The sequence below is a fragment of the Scatophagus argus genome, chromosome 22 (assembly GCF_020382885.2).
Source record: "Scatophagus argus isolate fScaArg1 chromosome 22, fScaArg1.pri, whole genome shotgun sequence".
NCBI classification, from domain to species: Eukaryota; Metazoa; Chordata; class Actinopteri; family Scatophagidae; genus Scatophagus; species Scatophagus argus.
In genome coordinates, this window is record NC_058514.1 from 2,821,224 (window position 1) to 2,841,307 (window position 20,084).

Here is a 20,084-nt window from a genome sequence, read left to right on the forward strand (position 1 = left end):
AACTATTGGAATGAAATAATAAAACGAACGTAGAAAATGGATAATTAGGTTTCTCCGAAAATAATAGATACTGAAATGTTCTTTATTTTATTTTTTTCTGGAAAGTATACTTTGTCGAATCTGCTTCTGTTAAATACATGTGAGCTGTGGTTCGCTAGACTTGAACTGAACCTAGCGGATGAAGAAATGCGTTCAGTCTGGTCAGTAACTTTTAGATATATTTTTTTAAAGAAATGTGATATATTTAGATATGTGCGACGTTACAAGTCATTGTTTGTTAATAATAATATGAGGAGAACTTTGCTGTGTTGTGGCTGTGAGCAGCTGTGTAGAATGTAGATAATTAAGCTAGCAACTACTCAAACATCTGAACAGGTGCTAAAGTTTTCACTTTACATTGTGAGTTCTACGCCCCATTTATTATAATAATTTTATGTAATTAATTTATTGTCATTTATGCTTCTGTATGGTTTACCTTTGTAAAGAACTTTTTTAGTAAATGCAACATCATTAAACTGTGTTATTATAATCTACTCAGTGTGTTTGTTGATAAGTTATCATTCACCTACAAGTTTGTTTGTTTTTGTACCAAGAATAAACGTTCAGTTTATTAACAAAATTGTTGCCAATAAATCTTCTGGTGAAACTTCAGCGATATCTGTGTATCAGTAAAGCCTTGCTGTTTGTAGTGTGCCTGAAGCAAAGCATATCGGAAACTTGTTGTCTTTTTAGACAGATGATACCAGTCAGCGTTACTTTCCACAGGTATTCCGCTGTGGTATGTTGGCTGACAAGTAACAATAAAATATGGTCGTAAAATCCCAGTTATCTAAACTGTATGTTTGAGGTCATTCGGAAACAAGTTCAGCTGTAGGACAAACTTGGTACACGTAGTAGTCACAATTATTGAATAATTTTAGACTCCGGAGGACAGCATATGCCACCTGCCCCGCGGTGTTTCTGTGCTTCCTGTTTTGCTGAGTAAATATTTTCTTTTGCCAGGAAAATAAAGAAGTGCATGCCAAAGAGAACCCAAAGTACTCATCCCACACCTACAGCAGCAGGCAGCCAAACCCCAGTTTGCATTAGTGAACACGTACGTAGGCGTGTGTGGGCCCGCACTGAGAAAATAAACATCACTTAAAATATGCTTTTAAAGGATTAATTTTGATTATTCACACTGTATGTAATATTGAGTGTGTTAAGTGTGTACTTTGAGATTCTGTATATTAACTATCAAATATGTTCTTTGAATCCGTCAATGCATGTAAATAAACCTTTCTGGGCAGGTAATATCATATTATATTATGATGTTAATATGAAACATAGGCTCAGTTTAATATGGTTACCTGCAGTGGCTTATCTTCTTATCATGAACATTTTAAATGGACAAAACTTAAGCACATTTCCGTTTCTGTTTTTGCAGCACATGACCGTATCATATATCCCACTGATGTTCACCGAGTTCAGCCAAGCAGCCAGCGGTCCAGCAGATGGCAGCAGAAGTCTGACTCTTCAGGGCCTCAGGATCACAGAGGTACACGTATTCTGACGACCTGATTGACATGAACATGACATGTCCTCAGCCACACAGTCGCCCACTCTCAGGGTGGAGGCAATCATGGCTCCTTCTGAAGTGCAGTAAAAGGGGAAATCGCTCCGTTTTTACTGGACTTCTAAGAGGGCAGCAGCTGTCCCGAGGGTTGTCATTTTCTAGTTTGTGAGTGGGTGGCTGTCGGCTGCGGTTTGTCACAAAGTGACCTGGAGTAGACGTTCAGGGGTGTGATGGTCCGTGTCTTCGAATGCAGACAAGGGAGGAAGACATGCAACCGTGGGGCCAAAGTGCCCTGTGGTCACACATTCCTAAACTCCTCCAGTGCTGCCTACAGCCGTGACCAAAATATCAGATCCAGTCATGCAAACACTGTGGTCGCAACATCACGCTTCCAATCACACATATAGATGTTTACATTGTGTTCCACACAATATTGCAACAGCTGTGGCGACACCTGTGACTTGTTAAACACCTGAGAATATAATCGTGAGATGACAGTCCTTTTCATCTGGCACTTCTCCATGCATCTCTTTTTTTATTTAGCACAGGAAATGATTCAGATTTATGTTGCTGGAGTGAAAATTGAGCCACCTCCGTTCTTTTACTAGAAGGTCCAAAACAAATGCACGTGACCACTGGTGGAGAACAGAATGTAGTGTATATATATATATATGAATATATGTATGCTGCAGTGAAAAGTAGAAATATCCTCCCAAATTATGACTCTGGTTGAAGTTATGTGCTGAAAAATCAAATTGAGTTAAAAATACTGAAAATGTGATGTTAAATGTTCAGAGTAGGAAAAGTACTTACTGTAAAGATGGTTCTATACATTCATACTCACAAATTAATTTTTCAATTGCTTCAAAAGGGCAGAGTACAAACAACATGAGATACTTTCGTTTCTGCTGGGAAGTTTGCACTGTTCTGCTTTAGATCTCTTCTTATGAAACATACTTATGTTCTTTGTTCAGTTTAAGTTGTCTCTCTGTTTCTTTTATTTGGTTTCATCTATTTTGTTCTTATCCGGATGGTTAGCTTTATTTGTTATGAATCAGAATCAGAATTCCTTTATTTAACCCCGAGGGAAAATTCTTTAATTATGCACCTTTTGAAACACAGGTTTGTATGTTTAATATACATTGCAAACAAAGATTTTTTTCTTCTGTTTCATGCTCGGGAAGTAAAAATCTGCCTCAGAAAGGTTCCTACCATACAACTCCAGTCTTTTATTTTCATCGTCCAGCCTCATTAGAAATGAAAGACATTTTACAAGAAAGAGTAAATCAACAAATTCTGAGTAATGAATGAATCCTGATCCTCAGTCTCACCCAAATTGCACAGCAAATCATTAAACCTGCTTTCCTTTTGTCTAATCAAGCTTCAAAAGAGTAAGTGTACCTAGTACAAGTTTAGTTAGACCAGGTCCAAAATATTTATTACAGCTAATACCTCACCAATAGCTTAGTTTCCTTTACTTTCAGGATGGATGTTTTATTCATAAGTAGTTTGAAGGTGCAATTTGTAAGATATGGCCAGCATTTTAGTTTATAAAAGTAGTGATTGGCCTGATGATATCCTGCTGCTTACATGTTGGGGGCTACTAATTCTGACCATATTTTACTGATTTGAACCAGTAGATCAGACATGAACCTGCTCACACCAGGCTCTGTGGATTACCCTGAGTAATCGGGTCATGATGTTAAAGTTAAAGTACATTTATGAAATTTGAAGTTGTTACGAGTTAAAAGGTAAACAAGAGGTCATAGAAGTTCAGTGTTCTATAGTTCTAGTTCTATGGTGTATAATTGACCAACTTCCACACACCTGTTGTGTTTCAGGATATTAGAGAAAGTTTTTTAACAGTGATTTCTATCCGTGCACCAGCTGGCTGTATTACCAGACTATTTTGGAATGAGACATCCAGCTGCATTCACAAGCCGAGTTGGCCGTCGTGTGGTCATCAGTGGTCTTAATTTGAGCTTGTTAGTTGGAAGTGGTCAAGAGGCAGCTTTCCACCTCAACCACTGATGTGAACGCCATCATTATGTACTGTATAGCATCTCAGACTGGTAGTTTGTGTGGGGCTCTCTCCAGTCCAGCGCCGTTGTCCTTGTATGGTCGTTCCGCGGGAGGAGACTGCAGTGTTGTTATTTACATTCCACGCAGCGCAAAGAAAAAATAGATTGTATTTACATAAGTGAGATATTTCAGGTAAGATGCAAAAATTTCCATGTTTTGTGTGATTAATATGCACAGTGCATCAAAGAGGTGATTTTCTATTGTATTCTGCTGCTCTCATTATGTCCGTTGTTATGCTGCGAGCTTGAAGTATTTTTAGCTCTCCATGAAGACAAAATGCTCTGTCAGTGAGAAAAATGTATTGGTGTTCTGAAGGGGGCACCAGTTATTTACAAGCCTCAAACTAAATATGTCTCGATGAGTTCCAAAGCATTTCGGATATCCGGCGTTGCAGTGTCAGTGTGGTGTTGTTATTGTAACCTAGAAATGGCCTTGCGTCAGATGTCTTTAGACATGGACCAGTGGCAACCACAGCACAGCCACAGCGGCCACGGCTTCAGCCAGGGAACCAGAGTGGGCAGACACGTCTGTCAATCAGTGGCTTCCGGAGTTTGTTTTCTACAAGCTCGTCCTCTTAAGTGCATGCTTTAGTTTAGGTTTTTTAGTTTTTTGTTTTTTTGGAGTACACACGCGGCAGCCACAAAGCTAATTGCAAGGGAGATGAGAGCCCAGAGAGGAACGATCTCAAAGAGATTTTAGGAAGTGTGGGCTTCTGGCAGCACAAATTGAGGTTGACAAGTGCTTTCGCTCGCTTGCAGTAATGCAAAAAAGGACTTTTGCATTGTTAATTGTAGTTGTTTAATGTCTTGCTGGTGAGTAAAATCATTAGTTTGTCAGATTTAAGGGTGTTCAGAGTATAGTTGAGCAGTTGCTTGACCATCCGTGACCCCTCATCACAGGTTATGGCCTTATGCTGCATTCATGTTTTGAGGGATGAACAGCAGAGATACGAAAGACTCCTGTGTTAACAAGCTGCAACTGTTCATGTCATCAAGAGGGTTGTATGATGACAGAGTCGGCTGAATGAGAATTGAAATACACTAACAGTATAAAATCATTTTAAATTTTTGGTCTCACTGAATGATAGTTTGGCTGATGAAAGGCATCCATGTGGGTTTGGTTTTCAGACCAAGCTGGGTGTATCATGAACTGGTGAGATGATCCAATAAATCACAAGAAAAGAGATAAAAAAGAGAAAAATCCTCAACAATTTGTTTTTTTGTTCTTTCTAATCATTTGAAAAGGAAACTGAAAAGGAAAAAAGTTGTAAAGTAAAACCTTTTGAGGCGCAAGGTGCACTAAATCTGATGAACTGCCTCAAAAAATGTGAAGATCTTTGACCAGACCCCTGTAGCTCCTCATCTGTGCTTGGGGTAGGCACTCAAGGCTGCATTAGCTGCTAGCATAACGCACCCGAATATCTGACCGAACTGACGGCGGCGGAGTTGCAATGTCAAACTCCATGTTTTAATAATGAAGAGAAATGCATTCATTCCTCATTAATTTTTATACTTTAAAAGCTTCCATGAATCTGACTTTGTTAAATGAGTGCAAATGCTAAATGTGTGGAGGACTCCTCAGTTTTATCCTTAAACCCCTTTGGTGACCTGACCCCAGTTTGGTAACTGCGAGACATTCACAGCACAAGAGCAGGTTAGTACAAACCCTCATGTGCTGAATCATCATGACAGGACGTTGCTGCTTGTGTTATTGGGCAGCGTTATTGGCAATATCAGGCTCTGGATCAGGAATCTGCAGGATGATTACATGTGTTGACAAGACGGCAGGGATATAAACAGCATCAAAGGGCTGGCAATAATTCAACGCTGCCAGTTTTACACCGTGACACCATTCAAAATAGCATCTGTAATGCAGCATTGTTTCCTGCACTCCAGCATGGCACTTGAAGGGCACACAGGGAGGGGTCTCATTAGGTTGACCTTTTAACAGGGAGGTCACAGGCAAAAGGACACAAGCACATGAGACCTCAGTGACTTATGCCTCGTCGTGCCTGGGATGCACTGCACTCGCTGTTGCCTCTTCTGTTGATAGATCGGCTGTATCAGATTCCCACAAAGTGCTCTGGACAAAACACGCGGTCGTCTGAGATAACCAAGAAGCGTCCACATACTTTTGACAGCAGCAGACTGTCAGCACACAGTGAGTCACACAGCTCAATGCACATGTCACAGCGATATAACTTTTCACTGCAAAATCAAGAAGTGATCAGCCAGTGAGCCACACAGGAAGCTCAGGGTAATCTAGCTCCGTCTCAGTGCTCCATTAGCAATCAGGTGATGTCCTGAGGTTATTCCATTTTATTTTCATACTCTACTGAGACACGCTACCTGCATTGCAGGGGATGACACAGATTTCTTTACTATGTTTAGCTGAGCATCTGGACAGCACATTATGTATCAGATGAAGCTAATCTAGTTTAGTAAGCACAGTTTCCAAATTTCTACTGTAGGAAAATGCACTTCTCACAAGTTCTGTTCAAAGTAAAGTGACACTTATGTCAGTCAAACCACATGCCAGCGTCCCAGTGCTGCAATGCAGTGAGTTATCACCCCTCAGAGAGCCACTGGATGTCTTAGCAACTCTTTGACACCAGAGGGCGATGTCCACATGTGGAGACGGATGGGGTGGAGGTACAGCAGTAGGAGGGTTTCTCTTTGACAGTGTTAAAGGAAAGCTATGTAAAACCTGAACCTTTTTTTGGTCTGTTAAAATTAAAACATGTTGCACAAGCTGTCACTTGACAGCCATGCAATATTGACCAAACAATGTGTTGTGTTACGTGTTTTAATTTTGGATAGACTAAGATCTATGAACAGTATGAGTGATGGTCTATGCACAAAGTTTTATTTTTCCCTGAGCTGGTTATGGTGACAGGTGCACTGTCCTCCTCTCTTCTACCTGTCGTTCCGCACCTGCCCACCAACCATCACTATTGAGTTTCCTGCGCTTCACCCTCTGCCTGCTGTCCATCACTTTGGCTTCTTGTTGCCTTTTTCACAGCAGGACTTTTAACTTATCGTAGAGGGAAAAGCACAAGTGTTAATAATAACAATGGCTCGGCTCCATTTATGTGTCCTGGTGAACTATGATGGTGTGACAGTGAGTCAGTAAGCACATTATCAGGATCCTGGAAATGAAAAAGTAGCCGAAAGGAATTCAGACACCATTCATTGTATTAATTTCACGTGTGCTTTTCCCTCTACGACAGGTCAAAACGTCTGATGTGACAAAGGCCAAACTGCTCATTTTTTGATCGCCTGCCCTTTCACAAAGTAAGAATCCGTGAGTGTTGCAAAGGTACAACAAGTCAGCGTTTGACACTTGAAACTTGTGGGGCAAAATAAACAGAATTTTAGGTTGTTGATCAGACAAAGCTAGTATTTCATAATGGGCATTTTTCACTGTAAACTGATATTTTATTGACAAAATTATTTTCTATTAAGTGAAATGCAAATTATTTGATTATGAAACAGTTTGTTCATTGCAGGCCAAACCTATGAATTATGAGTCAGATTTTTACAAAGACTAAGTCGTTGATGACTGAAGAAAACTGGTCTGGATAAACCACAACCTGCTGCTGACTCTTCTGGATTATTCCTGACTATCTTATTTATTAGTCGCTCTCCAGGATGGCCAGCATGCCAGAACCTTTGATCAACTCCTTGGGGGTTTAGATTTCATCCAGCAGGGGCCGTGACAAAAATAAATGATCTGATCTTTGTTGTGCTGGCCGAGTGACAGCAGCTCTGTCCAGGATGACTCACTCTCTCAGCAGTGTGCCATTCCTGACGCTCTCCTCGGCCCATCAGCCAAATTGCCTTGATCCTCCGCTCATTGCCGCCTCACGGCCACCCTCGCGCTCGCTCGCCGCAGAGCAAGGTGGTCGCATCCTCAGGGCTGGCGGCACTCTTTACATCCCACAGGGGTGAGAACGTGCAAAGCAGCGAGCGAATGCGTTGAGAGAATTCCTCGCATTCCCCTGCTCGGTCCTGGTGGCCTGGCTCGGTGTTGGGTTCCTGGGAGAGAGGGAAGAGGAGCCAGAGGGAATCGGCTGCCGACTCAGCAGCTGGCACCTCCTCTGATCTCTATCTCTTCCTGCAGCCATAAACCAAACTGTCTGACTTTTCAGCATTGGAGCCACGTAAACAGAGCTTTTCCCCTTGGCCCCAAGTCAGTCTGCTAGTTTTTGCCTCGAAGGTTATGGTGTGAGGATATGGCACTGATGAAGCCTCAGCTTTCCCACAGCTGATATTTGGTGCAGTGGAAGGTGAGAACAGGGCAAATTTGTTAGTTCAGATAGAAGACATCTAAGATAATTACATTGGAGCTTGCAGGAAGCCTGTTCCCTTAAAGCCATGAGTCTTTAACTTACAAACTAACTTTGGCTTTAAAAATAGCTCATCAGTTTTTGCTCTACTTTTCACAGAAATTAATTTGATATAAAGGGTTTGTTGGCAGGTGGTATTACTTTAATGAATTAATTGAAGCAAAGGGCCTTAAATCTGATCCTTGGGATTTAGGTGACAATAAGCAGATAAATGCAATTAACTGCTCTACAAAATGCACCACCAACACCACCACTTTTTTTCGGACGTCGTACTGAGGTTTTTGTAAATCAGCAACCCTGCTGTGTCAAAGCTCGCCATATATGGCTCACAACGCTGTTTGACCGCATCTTGTTCAACAGACGTTTTCACATCTTTCAGCTCTCTCGGGATACAACGTAATTACTGAGCTTAAATAGAGATCGAAGAGAGGCTTTCACCGTCATTCAGAGTGCACTCCAGGCTCCGCTACAAGTCACATTTTTTTCTTTAACCATTTCGTCTTCAGACATAAGTGTGATCATTTTGTAATGCAACATAAGACCCACAGCTCAAATAATCTTCAACCTTTATTGAAATTTTGCATCAAAGCCATCATAAACATCTCAGACTCCATAAAAGAGTTTTTCAGGACAGTAGAAAATATTTAGTTTGATTACTGAAGAGATTTCCATCAGATCTGTACTTGCTAAAAAGAAATGGATTTGCGATACACTCATTTTGTTTGGAGTTGGAACCAGAATGGGAATGCAGGAAATGAATTGTTTATATCTAAAGTTTGCTGTTTGACCACAAGCTTTTGAGCTGTAACTAATGATTCTTTTCATTATTGATATTTTAGCCACATGTTTGCTCAATTAATCGTTTAGCAGTTGTATGAAAATAGTGCAAAGTGCACAAGAAAGACGCATTTGGATGTGTTGTTTTATTCACCTGAAAATTCAGAAGACAATTCTATTCATTTCACTCTGATATCTGACAATGAAAATTCCCAAATCCTAACTGGAGACCGACTCGCATATTGTTTGGCCAGTTTTATAGGCTGGCACTGACCTGTCACAGATATATGAGTACAAAACATAAGTGACTGACAGAGTAATTGACTAATCATTGCTGCTTTCCAGGAAACTATAAGTTGTTTTCCTGTATGTGCTGCTGATAGTCATCCAAACAATCTGATGAGTCTTTGGAATATACAGTATATCTCACCGACATGAGCATAAAAGTTGCTGTGTCATTGGTTGCGATTTGTAATCGGTGCAAAAGTCACCTCTGGCTCGCTTCCTTTCCCCTTAGTCACTCTACGCCCAATTTAGCAGCACACATCTCTCCCTGCAAGGTGCACAAGCTTTACCCTTGATAAGATATTTTTACTGGGAACACTCCCTGACAGGCTGCTCTTTGCCGTGTCTGTGCAGCTCAGAGCTTCACACAATAAAAAAGCAGAACGGGTCTCCTAATATATTGCAGCTTCTGCTTATGTTCTCATAAGAAGGCATTTCAGTTAGTATCAGGTTCCCAGTGGATTTGCTGCTACTCCCTGTGTCACGAATTTACAAAGCAGCAAAGGCAAAGAGCACAACCCAGTGCAGTTTTTGGCTGTTGAATTATACATGAGCTTGTTCAGCAGAACTCCGAACCCCTGAACTTCTTTCAGGGTGGTGCTGTTGCTGTTTAACAAGCCCCAGCTCCCTTGGATTGGAGTTCGATTTGATCGATCGCCACATCACTGCGATCTGCTCGATTGATATAAAGTTTTCTTACTGTCATAAAGGGTGTTCAGTGGCTGAGGGTTGATGATGACAAGCGCCAGTTTAGCCTGGTTAGCTCAGAGGTGGATTCGTAGCCATGCTAACTGCTAACTCTATGGATGGCACTGTCATGCTGGTCCAGGCTGAAACATCTCAACAGCTGTTGATTGGATTGCCATGAGATTTGCCACAGATATTCATACTTTCTTCATTTGCTGGCTTTTTTTTTTTTGTGCCACCAGCAGGTCAAAATTTGTGGATGTACTTGACAGCATGACAGCATTTGTGCATGTAGATATTGTTTGTTAATGATGTAAATGTTCTGTTAACTGCTGTGATTTTAGGGCAGCCACCCTGTGTCTTCATGCAGAGGCCTCGGTGTGACGTCTGTACACATTTGGACTGAGTATTATTGCCCGTCTATGCTAGCAATTTTGAAGTCATTCCAGAGATACCCCCCCCCCCCCCTTCCATCTCTGGGTCTCCCCAGCTGTTGTTTCAATATCGGCTTTTAAACCCCACGTTAATAAAACAGTAATTGAAAGAGCTTTGCGTCCTCCTGTATCCAGTTACTTACACTTTGGTAATATGCACAAAAGCTGTTTGTCTGCCTATTCCCTCAGGCCTGCTTTCTGATTGATGTGTGTGTGTGTGCTAAATAGATCCTATAATTGCAACAAAGACAGCTGATGGGACAATAGTAAACTGCAGACACTTTCCTCTTGCTTGAGTCTCTAGTTTCAGGTCTTCTACTTTAGCTCTAATATATTCAGTCGTGGCGAGTCTGTAGGCAAAATCAATTTGCGGTGTTATGTGGGCATCTTTCCATCTGCTTCCCTCTGCCTCTTATTGTCCCAGCGTGACTCAGTCGCAGTTGTCAAAGTTATTCGGTTTTTATGGCTTGGTCCTCTCCTGCTCCAATCTAGAGCTGCAACAACTGATGAATTGATCAGTTGAACGTGTATATGCAAATAACTGGATAAGTGATGAGTAGTTTAAAGGGGAAGTTCACTGATTTTTACACGTGATGTTCAGTTTACAGGATTATTTTGTCTTGGGCTGTGAGACTTGGAAAGCGTTCTACTGTATGCAAACTGCAGGTTTGGCTTTTCAAAGAAATGGAGGTTGTAGTGAAAGACACCAGTTGCACTATGGGACATGTAGGATCCTGTGTGTTTGAAGCTTGACTCATACTAGACCCCACTTCAAATGAGGATATTGTTGACCTCTTCTGCTTCAGTTTCAACTGTTGTTTCAGTGTCTCTTGTGAGTCTCTCAACTTTGCAGTAGTGCAGTACCAAATTACTGCCCCTTTTAAGTTGTTTTTCAATGCAAAATTGCAACTTAGTGTAGTCTAAAAGAAGGAAAAATAAAAGGCTTTTTGAATATTTGGTGGACTTTGGTTACTTCCTTCTTATCTCAAATGAACATGAGTAAACTTAATATGTATGTAATGTGTAAGTGAACACTTCAGGAAAAGTTTTTTCACATTGTGAAATTCTGGAAAAAGTGCATTTGCTTCTTTTGAATTCTAAATGGGTGTCATTACTACAATAGCAGCCTCAGCTTCATGCCAACAGTATTAGCTAAATTAATCTCAGCAGCGTCTCATTAAGTGCCCACTCGCCATCGATCGATGTTACCCTCTGTCAATAACCCAGTACTTTTGTCTATTCAGGCTGTTGGTTGCCTCGGATTGTGCAGCCGTGTGCTTACGCAGCAAATCAAGACGCTGTCTCATTAATTTGCTATTCTGTGTGATTTGGTCTAGTGGGCTAAAAAGTCCCGGTTTTCTCTTTGACATCATTCTGCCAGTGAGCTTTCAGTGTTGGATGATACAGATAATTATTTAGAAATCTGAATAATAGTAATAATAAATTTAGAAAATTGTTTTTTATTTATTTATTTATTTTTACCAAATTTTATATGCAAGTCAGGGAGTGGCTGCCAGATAAATGTAGAGCAGTAAGAAATAAAGTATTTCTGTCTGAAACGTAATGAAGTAAATGTGTAAGTACTTCGACATTATGCTTGAGTGAAGTTGAGTACTGAATTACCTTTAAACTGCTGTTGAAGGTTAAGTTTCTTGTGTGGGGTGCAATGCATGGCAGTGGAAACATTTCTTTTATATCTGATTATGTGCTTGAGGAATTGAAAGAGATATTTTAAAGTACTTACTCTTAGTACTCCCTGGCCTAAGTTGACTGTGGAGTGCCTCAGGGCTCTGCTCTGGTTCACCTGTTATTTTATACATATTTTTATTTAGTCACATAATTTATAGATGGGATACACTACTCATGTACTCAACACGCAGTGTGCAGTTTCTGCAGCCAGCGGTCTGTCAGAGATAACGAAACAAAAGACACAGGTAGTGTGGGATCATGGGAGTTTTGGTCTTCGCTGTTCAGCGACCACCATTGCAGGTGAAAATCTGTCTGACGTGACCCAGAAATGTTCACAAGACGAGGTCACGTTTTAGACATTTTAAGGCGGAAATGCTGAATATTTTATTTTGAACCTACTGTCAACATGTATAAATACATTTCTGTCTCAGGTTTGTGTAGGACACATCAAGTGTTTTGTTTGTTTGTTGTTTTTCCCATTATGGGTTGTCCTGCCACTGCTGTTTATCAGCAACAAGGCCTCTCTGGTTGCTAAGGTGGGCCTGAGGCTCCCTGGCAGCCGAGAGCACCTCAGGGCCCCAGAGCCTGTGACGCCTTAGGAATTCCCCCGAGTCCTCATCCCCTACCAGCACCCAGCGGGATGGGATGCAAACAAGGATGTAAAGGAGGATGAACCCAGTGCACTCGGCTCAGATTTATTTTTATTTGTGCAGCTTTTTATCCACATTTCAGCCTGACAAAAATATCTATAAGGGAAATACGTAGCGTATAACAGCAACTCATTTTTTTTAGGGAAATTAAGGACAAATTTGTGTATTTCCTGGAGTAAAACAGTGATTTTTGCCTTATTGTGATCACCGACTGCAGGCCTTTGTCCGCATTTTCTTCACCACTTTATTTATGGAGCTGAACTCAATGCAGTAAGCAAACAAATGCTGTGTATTCGATGCAGGCAGGTCGTATTATTTTGTTAGTCATGGAGTGTATATTACTTACAATAATAACGTGCAATCTGACCAGACAAAATATCAGGTTATGTAAACTTCCTGAACAAACAGCGAAGGACGTGTCAGACAGGATTGCCGTTTGCTCTCCTGTGATTGCCTGTGACTGTTTTTACACCTTCCTTCTAAATAAGGCAGCAGGCTGCCAGGACATATGACCACCGTCCCGATTTGGGTTCTCGACACTGTATCCATCCATCCATCCCATGATTGCTCAACGCCAATGAAAGTCACACACACACATACACTCACACACTCTCTCTCCTGCAGGTCTCCCATGTGAGGAGGAGCGGCATCAGGTTAGCAACAATTAGCTAAAGGAAGGCTTAAAAAATAGGTTAGATTACCTTCAAAGTAAAAGCACAAATCTCTCAACGATCTTTGAGATTACACTTTTATGCCTTTGTCTAATGCACACATATAGTTTGTCATATGAAATGAATGAATGAATACTGCTTTTATTGTTAGCAAAGTTACTAAACTTTTGTATTAAATTTGGGCCTGTCCATATTTTTTATGCAGTCTTCTTGGGAATGTTTTTTGTTGTCTGACTGAGTATTCAGTTCATATGAAAATAAGTCGCAGATAAATCGAATATTAGTTGCACTTCTGTGTTTTTATCTTTTTCACCTCATTTTTAAGCGTCTTGATGTAGATTTTTAGTTTCTGTAAATGGAGGTATTGATCACCAATGTAGAACTGTGGTATGGATACTGTTCTTTTTAAACGATTTTCCATTGTTTGGTATTTTGATGATTTGTGGTTTACATTTATTGCTGTTCTTCTGTAAATCTCTCATGTATGTCATTTGAGTTTTTGCAGACCTGGTGATGTGTGTGAGTGTGAAAGCTGCCACGTGGTGACACTGACCAGAGTTTTATTTTGAAAAGGCAATGCAGGAAACACTTCCTCTTATTCTGTCTGGCTTGTTTGAAGCTGTTGTGAAGGTGCAGCACCCCCCATCATTTCTAACAGAACTGCTGCTACCGGGGTCCTGAAACTCACTGTCTCTCCTCCTCCTCCTCTTCCTCCTCCTCCTCCCATCGCCTACTTTTGATTGGGGGGGGGGTGTATCGGTGAAGTCACAGTGATGTCATTTTAGGATGTGAGTGTCGGGCAAGGTGAGCTGGTTTTGCGGTGAGTGGTGTCCTCTCCACGGCCAGCGTTGCCTGTACAGAGGCGCGGAGCGGCGAAAGATGATCATCGCCACCGGCACCAATTCAAGCTCCGCCGCGCTCCGTCCCTCTCCTCCTGCTCACATCTCGGGCTATGGGGCCTTGATCTACCTTGATCCCAAAATAAGCCTTTACCACCACCACTATGCCAAAGGACAAAAAATAAGAAGAGTTGCATTTCTAGGGCAGGTAACTTTGACCACGTGCCCCAAAGGTGAACTGGATGGCCATTGCGCAAAGGTGCCTCTACAGTATGTCCAGCGGGGCCAGGACGCACTGGACGCTACCGGCTGTTATTGTACTGTGGACTTCTCTGTGGGGGATCGTTTCATCCTATCCGATTCCGGGCAGGACTAATGCGACTTTATTGGAAAAGAAGTGGGAGACCCTGTTCTCCCGCTCCTATCTGGGTATAACCGGGGGGAAACCGGAGCTGAACTGGGAGAGCGACTATTTGCAGGGCATCAAAAGAGTGCGACGACTGTACTGCAACGTGGGCATTGGGTTTCACCTGCAGGTGCTCCCGGACGGCAGGATAAGCGGTGCACACAGTGAGAACCAATACAGTGAGTTGCATCCCGCAAAGCAGCGGAGCAGAAAAAAAAACAAAAGAAAAGAAAGAAATGAAAGAAGAGGCTAAATCTGTAGGCAGGCTGCGTGAAAGTTAGAGCTGCTCGCTTGTCCTGCATGATATTTAATAAGACGTGTCGGCATGGCTGAAAGTTTCCGAGAGCAAAAACTGTACTGAGCCTCGCATCCGTGCGGTGCGAAATATCCTCCCAGGCCAAAAACATGACATGAATGCTTGGACCCAGTTTAGACGCTAACTTATTTTTACCCCGCGTCCCAGGACGCACACACACACACACACACACACACGCACACACCGCTCAGCACGCTGTAAACTATGGTTGCGAATAGGTGAATATTCCAAAGATCTAACTGAGCAGAGAGAGCATCACTCAGTCACCCAGTCGCAGTGCACCTGCAGGGTTACACCCATCAGTGCTGCAGAGGCCACTGACCGGCCGCCCTAACTGCTCTCTTCCGTTTAGGTCTCATTGAGATCTCCGCCGTGGAGCGAGGAGTGATCAGCTTGTTCGGAGTGAGGAGTGAGCTGTTTGTCGCAATGAACAGCAGGGGAAGGTTATACGGAACGGTACGCACACACACACACACACATCCTGCTCAGTGTAAGATGAGTTCATGGAGCTGCTGCATCCGTGGGTTTATGAGCGCTGTTGTGTTATTAATATGCTCTGATGAAAGGGGGTTTCACAGCGAGTGTGTCAGAAATATTCACATCCTGTACTCAAGTAAAAATGGAAGTACCACAGTGTAAAAGTACTGCATTGCAAGTTTATAACCTGTGCTTTAAGTAAATGTACATGAGTATAATCAACTAAATGTGTAAGAACTCGTGATGCAGCAGTGAGTTGGTGCTGTCAGTGTGAAGGGCCCCCGGCGGTCTGTGGGTGGGTGGGGTGGGGGGGGGGGTAATTTCACTGTAACTCCACACATAAGTAACACAGTGACAGAGTGTGTGAGTGTTAGAAAACATCAAATTCATAAATTCATATCAGATGGGGGTCTGGGGTCAAATCTGTGTGAGTGGACTTTTTATGCTGTAGCTGATTCAAAGCGAGGAAATTTGACCTAATATATACACCCTTTGCTAATTCGATTTTTGACGAGGCATTATGTTTCACAAAGGAAAAATGTGCAACTGCGGAGCGAAAAGTTTCATTTTTGTCTCAATAAAAAAACCATGTAGAAATAAGTACAGCAAGTCAGCACTTATTCAGATTGGATGGAGTCTTTCTGCTCATATTTTGTTTTTCATCAGAGCAGATGATAAACTTGCATTCAAACAGTAAAGGAACATTTTAGGGCTAAAACCCAACAACGAGATGTCTCACTCCTTCTTCTGTTCTGCCTTTAAAGTAGGTCAGTCCTGACCTGCTGTCTGATGTCCTGCACTATAAAACACAAAACGTCTCCATGTGATACTCACACATTTACAGTGAATGTATTTATAGCAGTCTTTTTACCTTTAGTTTTCTAAAAACCCAGATTGGGTTTTCTGTCACACGTGTTCAGCTAGAGTCTTTGTTTAACGCTCTTTTCAACGCAGTCGTGAAAGTAATTTGTTTAAACGTTACAATGAAAGATCCAACAGCTTCGTGTGGGGCCACACCTCAGTGCTCTTTTAACACTACAACAGCTTACTTTGAGGAGTATGACGTATTGTTTGAAGTTCTAGGCTTTACACTTTATTTACTTTCTCCAGATGTTGTTAGAAACATGCATTTAATGGATCCAACTCTCAGAGCTTTGGCTCGAGCATCGTGTCTCCTTGTTTCCTAACGTTCTGCTCGCCGTTTTGATCGTAGCAAATTCAGTTGTGTTTCTCCTTGTGAGTCAGTTGTAATATTTAAACTCATAGTTTTCTAGCTGGCCTACCTGGGATTATTATTATTATTATTATCATCATTTCAGCAGGTTCAGGCTGGTCATCTGCATTCAGAAGGAGCATTTCTTTTGCAACAACATGCCACCTCCTCCTCCAGTTTCCCTCAAAGCATGCAGTGTAGGCAGGCTGTCTGCCAAAGTAAAGGTCACGTGGAAACCATGCATATGTTGCGATGTCCATCCTGCGTCTGGAATGAGATTTACTGACCTCCTCTCTCTCTCTCTCTCTCTCTCTCTCTCTCTCTCCCTCCCTTGTTTTTTTGGTTGGTCATTTTTAGAGATTCTTCGGGGATGAGTGCAAGTTCAAGGAGACTTTGCTGCCCAACAACTACAACGCCTATGAGTCTTTTGTTTACAAGGGCTTCTATATCGCCCTCAGCAAGCATGGCCGCGTAAAGAGAGGCAACAAGGCCACCACCGCCATGACTGTCACACACTTCCTCCCGCGGCTATGAGAGCAAATGGCAATAACTCACTAATTTGCACATGTGGATGTTCTTCCAGGTAACATAGAAATGCATAGTCCTGATATACACACACACACACGGACGGACGGACGGACGGACTGCGAATGAAAGCCCCTCAATATTTATTCTGTTTATATATGTATATTTGGATAGCTATCTTTGTATATGTACTGTGCTGCTTATTGTTTTTATGGACGGGGAGAGTGGAAGCCTTTGCCTGTCTCACTTAATCTTGGTGCTTGCTGTAACTGAACTACGTGTCACTTCCTTTTTCTTTTTTTTCTTTTTTGAGATGGAGGATGAGCTATATCCTGTGCTTTTAAAGAGTGACATGAATACTTTTTATTACCTCAAAGAAACACTTTACTAGTTTAACGGATGCATGGACTTCTGCGCGATTATCTGCTAAGTTTGTCATTTCTTTCAAACCTTGGAGCGCTGGATGGCCCCCCCCCCCGCTCGGCTGCCGATGTCCGGCTGCAGGGCTTGGGGGGGACTTAAATGCACTACCTTTGCTGCACGATTTAAAGGTGCCTTGGTGTTCCCACTTGTGGCCCCCTTAAACTTGCATGTAAGAGACACCCGCTGGAGTCAGAAATAGGGCTGACACTCCGAAGAGGGCCTCAGGAGGGGGTGGGGGGGTGACTATCTCTGGTTTATTTTCTTTTCTGTAATTAGATCGATTAAGTAATATACAATCTGTGGTCGAAACCAGAGAGCGGTCAGCCATGGAGGCTGGCAAGAGGCCACGAGTTTGACTTTGTGGCACACGAAAAGGGCGGCATATTTATCTATACAAGCATGGAGAACATTTGTTTGGACTGAACGGATAGCTTTGCGAGCGCACAGCAGAAGTCGGCCTGCACGTTGTCTTGAACAATGAAGCGGGAAGCTTCTGGCTGCTGCTGAGACTGATGTCTGCCGTCCGTGAAAACCACTCGATGTAAATAGTCGCACATGCAGAAAAGAAGAATTCAGGAGCTTCTGATGCTGCTTTGTCGCAGTTGCCTGAGTGAGGCAAAAAGAGTTCAGGTTGCACAGTTAGCCGTCGATGATGGTCGCCTAAACGTTTGAGCAAGACTCGTCCCCACATTTGTCTCTCTTTTATTTCTCTCAGTGTGTTTGGTGGGGTGCATCCTGGGCCGTTTCCCCACCGGCTCGTCTGCGTGCCCTGCAGCAGCACTGCAGTGGCAGCGAGCTGCTGTGAGCTGAAGGCAGATAGTTTGAAATGTAATTATGGATGAGCCGGTCGCGTGGCCCGAAGGACTGGAGGACGGCTGGTGGACACTGGACGCTCGCTGTAAGAACTGAAGTCATTTCTGTCGCGTTTTAGTTTGATTGTGTAAATTGGAGGGCTTAAAGAGAAGCACTTTTTGGGCTGTTCACACCAGTACTGCTGCACGTGGTGGCAGTTTGCTCACACACTTTGTACACTCGCTGCTAATGATGTGCGCTGGTGTAAAGTTGATGTCTTCTCATGTTTTTCTTGCTTCGCTCACTTTCTGGGAAACTTACAGCGTGCATCCACCCCTGTGGCTTCTGCAGCTGTTGACTTGACAACCTGAACGTTGCTCCACCTTCAGCCGCTGGCTGTTCATGCGTTCAGAGAGGAAGCGGGACTGTTTAAATCCAGGAAAGACGTAATGCGAGGGAGCCGGCCTGTCGCCTTTGTTGTTCGTCAAAACCCCTGTGGGAATGTGGATCTGCCAGGATGTCAGGCAGCCTCCCACATACCTGAATGTCCCCTCCACCCCAGCCACCCACCTCTGCCCGTCCCTCTTACCCTCCCCCCCTCACCCCACCACTCACCCACTGCAGGCCGGAGACCTTGGGATTCCAGCTGTAACCCAGGAGCTTCCTCCTCCCCTTTCAGCCTTTTTTAGTTCAAGGTCAGAGTCACAGACCAGCCTTGGCCCCAACCCCAGTGGTCGACTATATGGGTCGAACTGTTTTCATGAAAGCGGAATTTCAGGTCTCTTTTTTTTTTTTTTTTTGTACACAGGAAACACTTTGTTTTCTGCTTAAACGTAACACAATTTAAAGGATGTATGACTTGGCTGGTAGCTCTCGTGGTCCCCTTTGGTTCTCTGCTTCACACTCTTTAAAACAGTCCTGCCTCCCTTTTCTGAATTTAGAGTCCCACCTCTTTAAAATGCACCTCCACGACATGCCGTCCCCTCCCCTTTCCAAGTACTTGCGTTGGGATATTTCTTGGGAGGGGACATCTGCAGAGTTGATGCAGTGTGTGTGAGGAGCAGAGTCCTGCAGAGCCTCACCTCTCCTGCTGCACTCCAGTCCTGCAGGACCGCACCTCAGCCATCCTCAGGACGTGTCCTCTGCTGCTGCTGGGCGCCGCCCCGACCCCGAACACCATTCATCACATACTGACACAGTATCACCTGCCGCTCAGCTGTCTGTGATGCACAGATCAGCTCACAACAGTATTTTGTTCTGAGATTTGTTTTTTTATGCAACACAGCAGAGCAGATTTGTCAAACAAAATGACGTGTGGCTGCTGTACACGAGCCTGCATGAAATGCATGAGGCTGATGTGCATTGGCTGAAGTAGCATATTAAATCCACAACGTTTTCCTCCGAGGACGGTGCGGAAGTGAACAGCGACGATCACTTGTGGCGCCCGCATCGCAGTCAACAGGTGTGACGTCTCCAGCTGCACCTCATAACAACACGTTGACGGGACTTTTCTCGTGTTTTTCTACTGAGAAATAGAGCTGAATCCCCAGAAGAGTGATGGTCTGTGTCTAAAACTAAAAAGCTCACCTGTAAGCTTTGACCAAAAAAAATTCATCCTGATCTGCCTGTCGCTTCTTTTCTTTCCACAGCTTATCATAGATCAGATTTAAATTAAATCAAGGTGAGGAATATCTTTTTTTTTTTTATTTATTTAATAATGTGTAATGTAATATTGGCATGCCTGAGCCCCAGACTTAATTAGGGGCGTGTGCTTCATGTGTTTTATTTTTTAAAGGCTGAAAGGGAGTGAGCCTCCACTCTATTCCTCTCATCTCTGTTCTCATATACCTCACCCTCTGCCTTAGTTTTGGTTTGCTGATGACCGTAAATTAAGACGAAACAAACTTCAGTTATT

General features: G+C 42.9%; 1 protein-coding gene across 4 annotated transcripts; it reads left to right on the forward strand.

The window, feature by feature from the left end:
* Nucleotides 1-5: 5 nt before the first annotated feature.
* Nucleotides 6-19,633, forward strand: LOC124053699 (fibroblast growth factor 6-like). Of its 4 annotated transcripts, none has more exons than XR_006842208.1 (4): nt 6-200; nt 1,003-1,096; nt 1,427-1,537; nt 15,092-15,122. XR_006842208.1 is itself a non-coding variant. In XM_046379113.1 (4 exons), the coding sequence occupies exons 1-4, from the start codon at nt 179-181 to the stop codon at nt 16,961-16,963; spliced, it is 414 nt and encodes a 137-aa protein (XP_046235069.1). In that variant the 5' UTR covers nt 10-178; the 3' UTR covers nt 16,964-19,633. The 4 variants fall into 4 exon arrangements, 3 of the variants coding, with proteins under 3 accessions (XP_046235069.1, XP_046235068.1, XP_046235067.1); XM_046379113.1 differs by lacking the exon at nt 1,003-1,096 and adding an exon at nt 16,787-19,633 and having other exon boundaries at nt 10-200; nt 15,092-15,195; XM_046379112.1 differs by lacking the exon at nt 15,092-15,122 and adding an exon at nt 16,787-19,633 and having other exon boundaries at nt 76-200.
* The last annotated feature ends 451 nt before the right edge of the window (nt 19,634-20,084 follow it).